At 43.2% G+C, this 11,173-nt stretch overlaps 1 protein-coding gene across 1 annotated transcript; it reads left to right on the top strand.

Moving 5' to 3' along the window:
• Positions 1-406: 406 nt before the first annotated feature.
• Positions 407-10,952, top strand: LOC117649719. The gene is made up of 5 exons (XM_034392698.1): positions 407-515; positions 4,560-4,645; positions 5,058-5,225; positions 7,093-7,260; positions 10,736-10,952. The coding sequence occupies exons 2-5, from the start codon at positions 4,574-4,576 to the stop codon at positions 10,910-10,912; spliced, it is 585 nt and encodes a 194-aa protein (XP_034248589.1). The 5' UTR covers positions 407-515; positions 4,560-4,573; the 3' UTR covers positions 10,913-10,952.
• The last annotated feature ends 221 nt before the right edge of the window (positions 10,953-11,173 follow it).

Genomic DNA, 11,173 nt, shown 5'->3' with positions numbered 1-11,173 from the left:
CTGGCGTACATCTTTCCTGTACGTAGGACACGCGCTTCGTTTCTGAACTCGGGAGTAAAAGCTTGCCGACACCCATGATTGTCTTGTTCTAGTCTGAGTGCTGAAGGTCTACAACAGGCCAAAATGTCCACAAGACTTGCGTTGTCCTGCCCCGACACATTCCTGCCCAGCCACCTTCGCTTTCCCGGCTAGTAATCCCAACGTAATGATCTCTGTAATTAACGAACGGCCAAAATCTGCCCGCGTGTTTGCCTCCTCCGATCGTTGATTAGTCTATGACTGATGTTTTCTCTGCGAGTGCAGTGTCCCTGGCAGAACAGCGTGACGTAAGCAACACAGCTCCCGCGACGCGCTAATGAACGCTTCATTTCCGGCCGATGGTGGATTCAGTCGCACTGCGCGGCCGGTGGGTCATGTCACTGAGGCGGTAGACTCATCGACCTGTGAAGGTACTCCGTTCCACCCAAACTCTTTAGCAGATTCGTTCCAGCAGAGTTTCTTCGTTCTATGTCAAAGTAAGCGATAAAATCGACACTTTTTCGTAGAAATGAGACTCCAACGATACTTTAAGACTAGTTTAACAATAGTTTTGACCGGGACACCTCCCCTTGTCCATCAGGGGCCGAGTTTACGTCAAAAGTGACTAATTTTGATTCATGCCAACACTGAGAAAACCTTACAAACTATTTTGGGCCTTACAAAGAAAAGAAGTTTGTATAACAAAGTATTTTGAGGATAACTTACGTAATCTTACAAAGAAAATACTTTGTAACTTTGTAATTTACGAACTATTTCTTCGTATAACAAAGTATTTTAGTTTGTTAGACGTATGCTCAAAATACTTCGTAAGGTTTTAAGAGTGAAGAAAGCCATCCTGACTCGCCGCGACGTATTGGTGTATATTCCTGAAAGCAATTCTTATTTTCGATGCTGATACGAGAGGGCGGCTTTGGTGGAGTTCTCCCTTTCAACGGTGTGCTTCCGCATGCCTCTGTTGTCCTTTGTGTGTGGAGGCGCGGGACGCCTCATTCAACCTCGAATCGTTAACAAGTTTCCGGCTGGGACACCGCGTTCGTATCGCGCGTGCAGTGGTGATTTTTGGCCCGTCCCGTTTATTTTTTGTAAAAAAATGACGGAGGGACGGGCATATAGTATGATGCATGCTGTGCGTCCGTTCGTTCGTCCGTTCGTTCGTTCGTTCGTTCGTCCGAGGACTTCCCGTGGTCCGATTTTGACCAAATTTGGTATGCAGCCTCCTTGGGTGACCCTAAGAACCGCCCGGTGGCAGCAAATCCGATCCGAGCCCCGGGGGCGCTGCTGCAGGTGCATTATGGTCTACATGGGGTCGAGGAGGATTTGGGCAACGGATACAGCTAGCAGGGCATGTAGGGGTATTTTTGGAATCGGGGCGACGAGACAAAACCAATGGTGCCAGTTTCAAGTGAATCGGAGAAGTTTGGACCCGGGTTCAAATCCCAGTGGGGTATATTTTGAACATTCTTTTTATTCGAGTTTTTGCATTGTTTCATATGTTTGTGAGGGTGCTGATGACGAAAATAACATCTATTTTGACCCCAGACTCAAGTTCAAACCCGTCAGGGTTAACAAAGGCGAAATTCACACATTTGTTAATGCACGGGACGGGCCAAAGTTGCCGATGTATATCGATACTTTTCCTGTTATTTCACACTGAAGTGTCGTTGTGTTTGTCATGCCTAGGTTAAGTGGCTTTCGTGACGGGCGTGTGTGGAAGCTGCCTGAAAGTTAAAATAGAGGCCGATGTCCCTCTGACAAAGTCACTGAGAGAATTTTGGTTGTCAGTTAGTGACATATTCAAGGCTCATCTGCAGACTGACGTGTGCACGTAGTACACACGTATTTACAGCATGCTTCCAAGCACAGTCTCTTCTCTTGTCATTATTCACCGTTGGATCACTGGTAAATCTAAAGCGTAACTCTATGCTTGTGTCAAGCATTAAGTTACGCTTGAAATGAAGCATAGACTAGAAATTTCCCCGTGCATTTAGATAGGAGAAATCTTGGAGGATGGGCCTGTTACACTTGATTTCAACTGTGAACTATACGCTTGAAAACAGAGGGTATACTACGCGTAAGTTTTACCAGTGATCTTCCAGTCATGACCGCGGGACCCTGAAGTTCTCCGTAGGACCCTTACAGTAATCTCGGTGGGACTACAGCCCTCCAGAAAACTGTATGGTCGCACGGAGAAGACTGTACGGTCCTACGGAGAATACTGCAAGATCCTTCACGGGTAAAGCTAAAGCGTAGTATTACCCACTGTTTTCTAGCGTAATCAATAAACGCTTGAGATCGAGAGGAACAGGCTTATCCGTCAAGATTCCCCTTATTTAAATGCATTATGAATTTCTAGTGTATGCTTGATTTCACGCGTGTAGATTCATGCTTGACTCAAGCATAGTGTTAACGCTTCAGATTACCCAGTGTGCAGAAAATCTTAGCGAAAAAATAATATAATGTTCCGTATATTTTTGCTAGTGTGCCAGTAAGTGCGCTCCGAAATAAAATGGCTCGGAAGCATGCTGTTAAGTGTAAGGGAGGGTGGGGAACTATGACCACTTTTTTTTGTGCCTCCCTCTACTCCACCGTGTGGTTCGAAAAGTTCAGTTTCCAGCATGAGGGGATTCTTTGGACCTCCAAGGACCTCTTCCACCCATTGGTACTTGTCTGCAATGCACGGCAGGCTCTCAGAACACTTTGGAAAATAAAACGCAAAGTGGTCATGGCGCCCCACATATGGGGTACCATGACCACCCCGTGGGGCACCATGACCATAGTGAGTTTTTGGCCCAAGAAGTGTACTTTCTACCTGTATTCTCATTGAAATTGTTTATATCGCTGTCCTTACCATCAGGCAAGTCAACTAAACTAAAAAACCTTCGAAGTTTCAACCGTTCTAAGATGCCTTAAAATGGACGGTTTAGAACAGTTAACGCTCTAAGGCTTTCAAATTTCACATCCAAAGCTACGACACTTGTTAACATTTCATGTTTGTCTTGCTAAGACAAATCCAAATTCGTATGCACATTTCAATTTGGTAAATTTTAAGAAAATTATCGCGGTTACTACACTGCAAACAAGTGAAATAAATGCTGTTTCTCATAATGCCAGAGCCGTCTTGGTTCAAAGTGGCCCCAGATCGCTTTCGCGGCGAACTTTTGCGGTTTGGAGCTCATTTAGTGCTAGAGAAACTACCATTTCAAGTCTCAGTTTCAGAACCATTCTTAATCATCCTGGTGATTCACGATTTGTGATAAAACTATCTATTCTGCAGCAATTATTCAACCCTTACACATTTTCGGAAGCAAGAAGCAAATTTTTGACGAAAATAAATCATTATCAGTCCAAAACATGAGAAAAAATACTCTACTATGTATGGTCATGGTGCCCCACTAAAAAGTGGTCATGGCTCCCCACAATGCAGTTTACGACTCTAAGGCTCCCCGAGCAAGCAAAAAGCTACTTAGAATTAAATGCGATGTTGGATATTTTGCCGGAGAGCCGAGATTTTGAGAAAAACCTAAGACATCGAACTGATCTCCTCAAATGTGAGAGTGAGAAAAAATATCCCAGATTTGAAATACGCCCAATTTAGCCAAAACGCTGTAACAAAAATTTTGGCGAGGTGCTATGGTCGTACCCTTGAAGCTAGAAGGTAGGGCTCTGGCTGAAAATAATCAGAATCCTATTCTCTTGAAAGTCCGGTCGACCGGTTGCCGTCGGCAAAGTAGTTCGCGAGACGGGTGGTCATGGTACCCCAGTGTTCATGGTTCCCCACCCTCCCTTACTGCACACACTTCAATTTGCAGGGTGATTCTCCTTACAAGTGAAGAAAGTCATCAGAACATTTGATGAGGTAGTTGTCACACCCATGCAATAAGCAACTTATAGGGGCTTTGATGGAAGCGTTACCACGTTGTGATGAGATTTGCATCATTTGCAAGTGACGAAAGTGTTATCCACGAGTTTGTCTCAACGACGCGTCCTAATAGAACAATCCGAACTGCCAGAGCTGATCCAAGACAATCCTAACTTTCAGTGCAGAACTATCCTAACTGCAGAGGTACCTAAAAGTGTTCATGAAGAATCTTCATTGCAAATCACAGAATCTCGCTACATGTGAAATACAATGTCCACCTATTTATTTAAGGATGATACTTTGTAACAAGTCCCTCGGCGAGTAATTTTATCAAGTATGTGGCGTCACGGACTTTGAGAAAACACAGCTTTTCACGTGATGCGCAGTTAGGATAGTTTTGAAGTTAGGGTTGTTTTGGAACTGCTCTGACAGTTAGGATTGTCTTGGATCTATCCTGGCAGTTAGGATTATTCTATTGGGACGCGTCGATAGCAAATTTTTACGGTGCGTTATTCGACCCGCTGCAGTGGTTGACTTGAAAAGTCCAGAAAAAAACAGAGGCTGGCTGAAAATTGCAATTTCCGATTTGCTGCTCTAGCTTCTACACGTGACATGAACCATGCCCTTACATATACACAATACACGGGTGTTTTTTGTTTAGGAGTCTACAGCGCCATGTTGTTGACGTGGCTCGCAGTGCTGTCGACAGTGTGCCAGTCGAGGGGCGCTGCTCTAGGACGACAGAAGGTACAGACGAACTCATCTTCAGAGTATGTCAGCATTGATTGTTATCAAAAATTTATCAATTAAGTGCTTACTGTTACCTTACAAGCATTTGCAAATCCTCCAAGAAGTGAGACCAGTGAAATGGCCTGTAAAACACATCGTTCTCTTTTGTCTCGGCATTCTGTCGGGTACTTCAAGTTAACAGATGGCCACATTAGGGAGCGTTGTTTGGGTAGAAGGCGGAGGTGAAAGTCCAGATAAAGCCTGGCCTGAAGCCGGGCAATGCTTGTTTTGTGCGAATTGAGTTCTTACAAACGACCGAATAACAAAATCCTTTTAAAGTTTTGAATGTTCACTTACTTCATGTCTCAACCAGAATGGTCTCTGCTGCGATGAAGAATGTTCCAGTCTTAATACATATTTTTAATTGCAGAGCGGCCGTCTCACGGGTGAAATCGTCTCCATTCATGAATGCAAAGAGAACGGTGAAGAAAACAATATTCGATTTAGCCGAAATATTACCCGGCTGCATGGCGCGGATGGCGAGTTTGGCGGGTCAACAAGTTTCGATTTGTTGAAGGGGACGAGGGCTGTGACCAAGGCAAGTCCACTCACTGTCGCAAATTGCCCTGCGTAAGAAAAAAGTGGCCGTTTTGTGAAATTTCCCCAAACTCCCCTTTATTGATATTAGTACTATTGATATGAGCAGTTGCCAAAATTCGGGGCACTTTTAAAGGCCATAGAACCTCAAGAAAAAAATATGGAAAAGTCGGTTTTTTTGTCGGCCAATTTATTCAGTGATGTCCCACGACTTATATCTGAACGCAGTCGAGCTCCCGGTGCAATATTGCAGAAAGACCAAAAAGCCCCTATCAAAAGTATAGGGGAAAGACACGGAACGTTACAGAAAACAGCGGGATACGGAACGTTACATTGTCATTCAAACAGGCCTAGTAACTCTCTTGCTATGAATTAAAACACGCCATTTGGTGTGATCTCCTGTTTTAAGATTCCTCAACACGTCCCGATAGAATTATATCTCTGTTTGGTCTAGAACTTGCCCGGGGAACAGAAAAGCATTTTAAAATCATGGTCGGACACTACCGAAACATAACCTATAAAACAAGATTCTGAGCTTTCTATTAACTTCTCAGAGTTCCCGTTTGCACCATTCGACGGCAAAAATGCTACAGATTAATCTGACGACAAGGCCGAGAACTATCAGTGGAGTACAACGCGAGAAACCGTGATAATTCACATGTAACGTTCCGCAAAGTCAACCACGGAGGACATTTTGCGTTTACAGATTGCACCCAAATCGAGCTCGTAAAAACGAGTTCAGTAACATGTGTCTGATAGATAAAATAATAAAGTTTCCGAATATCTTCTCAGAATCGTTCTACGTTCCATATTAGCTGAAATATAAGCATCGAAACTTTGAATTTATGGACGGGGGACATGCCGGAACGTTACAAAATGACCCTTTGGAGCACTTTATCGACATCTTCTGAATTGAAAAAGTGGTGACTTAAGATGGATAAGAGTGGGCGACGTCGAGCCCAACACAACGCACCAAACCGCATCTCAATACGTTGAAAAATAACGATTATAGAGCCAAAAGACACGAAAGATACCCTTATTTTGGCAACCGCTCATATTAGTAGTATTATTTCCCCAAACCCCCCTTTATTGATATTAGTACTCAAAATTTTGGTTGAGGCTTGATGACAGTCTTGTCCCTGTAAGGATGTCATCAAAACGTTTGGTGACAATTTTTTTATCTGCAAGTGATGAAGTCATCCATGATTTTTCTTGAAGTGCACACTAAATGTCATGGGACTTTTTTTGTCCCACGATTTATGCAATTTTTAGCACATCCGACGCTGATACAATTTTGTTCCGGCCTGGTGACACATTTTGTCCGACGCCTGCTGCAAATTGTACTTTCACTTGACAATTTGTCCCACCTGGCGGACACAAAATTGCATCACCACTTTTTCTTGTCCCATGAATGACGCAATTTTTAGCACATCCGGTGGTGATACAATTTTTTGGCCGCCAGGCGGGACAAATTGTTCAGTGAAAGTACAATTTGCAGCAGGCGTCGGACAAAATGTGTCGCGAGGCGGGAATTAAATTGTTTCAGCGTCGGATGTGCTTAAAATTGCATAAATCGTAGGACAAAAAAGGCCCATGACATTAAGTGTGTACGAAAAAATGCTTTATAATACGCAGAAAATGAAGGCATAGTAAGATCTACGATAAATGCTTCGGATAGTGAAGCAAAATCCTTCGTTACACGAAGCAATCCTGGAATGCCTTCATTTTCTTTGAAGTTGTGAAGCAAATCCTTCGGATGCTTTTCAGAGTGTTCAAAAGACTCAACATCTGTTAACATAGAACCATTTAATGACTAGAGTGAGCGGTCAGGCGTGTTGTTTTATGTATAACATATTTTCGTGTTTCAGGGAAATATTCGCTTTGACTTTTGTTCGCAAGGAGTGACCAAGACTTGCGAGAACTACCTGAACTGGCGGTTTGGCAAGGACGGTTGTGATTTGTGGACCAGCAAGTTAACACTGTGGAACAAATTTGTAGACGCCATTCAACCCAGTTTTGTGTGTCCTTTCCATCCAGTGAGTGCAATGCATTGAATGACGCCTGCAAACGGGTATTCATTGGCAAACTTAAGGGGACAGTAGCGCTTTGTGCATGGTTTTTCCTTCTTTTAAAAATTTTTTTCTGTTTGCGCCTTGATAAAAAAGACTTGCATGAATGCTACACTGTCAGCAAACTCCGTAAAAATACGGAAATTTAACGGAGACTGTCCATTTTTCTTTACGGAGATCTCCGTTTTTTTTAATTATGGATTTTCTCCGTAAAAACATGGAAGTTATGTATATAAATGAAATAAAAGCCCTACATATCAAAAAGAACAGACTAATTCACGTTATCGATGGGTTGGGTGACCAACTGATTAGGTGTTCCAAGCCTTCCCTAAAGCGACCTCGCCTTTGGGTTTCCGTCCATTTATCCGATCCTGGCATGTGGTCAAGTGGATCTTCAAACAGTTTTGGAGAATATCACTTTCGTCTTAAAGACCACTGTTTGCATTAACATCGGAGGTAGAAGGAGGGAAGTAAACCGTTAAAATGCGTTTATTTCTGCAAAAATGCGGTTCATCTCCGTAAAAATACGGAAAATCTCCGTAAAAATTTGGAAAATCTCCGTAAAAAGATGGAAAATTTACGGAGCCTCCATTCCCAAAATTAGAGTAACTTTCTCCGTAAATTTACGGACTTTTTTTCTAACAGTGTAGAGACGAACGGCGGTAACCATGTAAAAGATCAAACTTTTTGCTGCAAATTCAAAAAAATTATATTTCGATTTAGCATTGAAGGAGACATTTATATGAGGGACGTAAAAAAGGTCTCCCAAATCATACATGGTGTCACTGCGCGCACGATTTCAGCTAAAGTTTTCAACTTTTTTTCAATCGGTAAAGTGCATCAAAAAGAGGATAAAATTGCCCATAAAATGAACCAATTTTGCGTTTGGGTTCCCGGTTTGTGGCTAAGCTCGTCTTCTTTTTGTTTTACTCGTTGCTTTCGGAGTGTTCAATCGCGGAGATATTGAAAGCGCGAGAACGTAAAAGAGAACACCGGGCGGACAGGCCTTTAGCATTTGAAGTCTAAAATGGAAAAGAAAAAACGCAAACAAACACAAAAATTTAGGTTTTTTAGACCAATTTTCAGTTTATTTTGCTCACAGTGCACTTTGGCTAAAAACGCAAGTTTGACGTAATCTTACTTAAAAATTTGCAAGTCGCTGTATCTCCGAAGTTAGACCCACACCCAACAATTCCGAGATCGTAGCGTGTTAGGACATGGTTTGAGCTAACTATGCACAATTTTGATCGTTTCAGGGATATAATTGTCAATAGGTCATGTAGAAATTGAAAAGTACATTGCAAATGACATAAAGTTCGGTTTAATGGACTATAAACATTATACAATGCACAAAATAGTGCATATCCAAAGAGAAAATAGTACATATTACGTTTGCACAAAAACCTTTATGGCAACAGATAAAAAGTCAATACGAGTCTGATAGTGTACAATTTCCGCTATCACTCTGAGAAAAAATGACGGTAAATCCTGGATAATTTTTTTGCCAAACTTTACCGTACTTTAAAAACCAGTATCCACCGTACAGTCTACAGTATTTACCGTACTTGTTTTACAAAATATTCCGTAGTCTTTTAACAGTAGTTACTGTTCTTCCGTACAGTCCATGCCGTAGGAAAGACCAGATCTGGTCCCAACAAAGGCCGCTTCCAAGAATTGTCCACATCAGGATCTTGAAACAAGGGGGTCGACCGACTGAAAAAATTTATTGCACCTTTCGATAGGTCTCGTCAAGACCCTTTCAACGAGTGGTCGGAAGGGGGGTCCAGGAGTCCGACTTCAGCAGTTAACGTACATCAGGATCTTAAAAAAAAGAGGGTCGACCGACTGAAAAAAAAATATAGCAGTTTTTGATAGGTATTAAAAGTACGGGATTGCCCAGTCCCAAAAACCCATGGAGCATCCCATGAGTCATGGGACGCCATGGGACACCATGGGCTGATTTTTCCCATGGGGAAGATATCCCATTGATTTTTTGCACCATTTCCCATGGTGTTGAGCAACCCATGGGGAGATGCCCCATGGTGTGTGTCCCATGGGAGCACTTCCTTGCCATGACAGAGTGTCTAGAAAGGTCATTGTTTGAAGTGCCTCCGTCTGCGAGGGTCATCATCTTAAATAATGTCTGCTTATGGTGAACTTTTCACGATACAACCGATTTTGCAACTAGATTTTGTCTACAAGTCACCGTTGACATGATATTACCTAAACGTAAAAATTAGACGGAGACTTCAACGCACGGGCAGGAATTCCATCCCATGGGAATGGCGACGCCATGGGAAAGTTCACACCATGGAGAGGCCCTCCCATGGTGTTCATCCCGCGCCATGGGAAATTACCTCTATTTTCCATGGGAGGCCACTTACCCATGGTGCTGACCCGTGTTCTCATGGGATTTCAGTTAGGTCCCATGGTATATGACTCATGGGATCCCATGCGACCCATGGTTTTTTGGGACTGGGTGCCGGGGGAAAAAGTTCGGGACTCCCTGTAAAAAAAAGTACGGTGTTGCCTGTAAAAAAAATACGGTATTGCCTGTAAAAAAATGACGGTATTGCCTGTTTAAAAATGTACGGTGCAGTCTGGAGTAATCAGTACAGGATTTACCGTGATCTTTTCTCGCAGTATACACGGTTTTGGATTTCACGATATGGGCTTGCATGCTCAAAATACTTCGTAAGGTTTTAAGCAGGGGGTGGCAACGGCCCAGGGAGAGCGTGAAGCGATGCTCACGCCGTCAGTGCAGAGGTTGCGCACTTGTTCGAGATTATGAAAACTAGACTGTGTTTTTCAAAACGCTTTGCACCGATGGAAAGGGCTTGAAATTTAGGGTGCATTAGGCTAATTGCTCTTCTCCAAACTTCCCCCTTCCCTAATATTAAGGTGCAGTAAAAACACCGAAAAACACAAAAATCATAAAATTGAGGAAAAAACACGAATGCGCCATGTTGATGTAAATGATTCCGCCCTTGTGCTCGGTTGAATTGGAAGTATCGGGCAGTCTACTAGGCCTAATGCACCCCAAATTATGTGCTCTTTTGATCTGTACAAAGCGTTTTGCAATCAACGGGCTAGATCTTACAATCGAAGCAAAATAAGAAACCCCTGCACCTCACTCGCGCATGGCTTCACGCGCTTCCTAGGCCGTTGCCGCTCCCTGTTTTAAGGGCGCCTGAAACGTAAGAATCGCTCTCATGCAATTTAAAGCACATCCGACGGTGATACTATTTTGTTTCCGCCTCATGACACGTGACACACATGGTGACGTCTCCTGCAAATTGTATTTTCTTTTAAACACTTTGTCCCGCCTTGGTGACAAAATTGTGTCTCTATTACCGTCGGATGTGCTTAGAATTCTGTAAAACAAAAAAAGGCCTATGACAGTCAGTGTGTGCGTACTTTAAAATGCACGCTTTCATTTTAGGGACACTACACTATTACCAATATTACACTCGATGCAAAGAAGATGGAAATGATACCAGTGGAGGACCGGGAGTGGTTTGTCACCCTGCAAGCATACGGTGACAATGAGCAACCTTGGATGTGCACCGTCTTCGACGTCAAGTTGTTCCGCACGGGGCGACGCAGGGGACCCAAGTAGCAAGGACTTCTGCGCCCACCGAAACCGCCACAGGATTCCTGGATTGATCTCTTTGGTCTAATATACATAGTTTTAAGTAAAATCGAGCTCTTTCTGAGGGGTAAATCTCTCAGCTTTCTGGTGCACACATGAGTACACGAGTACGGGTGAGCGTACACCCTACACACTAAATGTCATGGGACTTCTTTTGTCCCATGAATGATGCAATTTTAAGCACATCCGGTGGTGATGCAATTTTGTGTCCGCCAGGCGGGACAAATT

This window comes from Thrips palmi, unplaced genomic scaffold (genome assembly GCF_012932325.1).
Source record: "Thrips palmi isolate BJ-2018 unplaced genomic scaffold, TpBJ-2018v1 HiC_scaffold_4, whole genome shotgun sequence".
NCBI lineage: Eukaryota > Metazoa > Arthropoda > Insecta > Thysanoptera > Thripidae > Thrips > Thrips palmi.
This window is presented reverse-complemented; position numbering and strand designations above follow the sequence as displayed.

Bases quoted from the DNA above. Each gene is read 5' to 3' on its own strand.
- LOC117649719 (XM_034392698.1), top strand. From the start codon at position 4,574: ATGTTGTTGACGTGGCTCGCAGTGCTGTCGACAGTGTGCCAGTCGAGG. The intron at 5,226-7,092 runs GCAAGTCCACTC...TTCGTGTTTCAG, and splicing joins GGACGAGGGCTGTGACCAAG to GGAAATATTCGCTTTGACTT. The intron at 7,261-10,735 runs GTGAGTGCAATG...CTTTCATTTTAG, and splicing joins TTGTGTGTCCTTTCCATCCA to GGACACTACACTATTACCAA.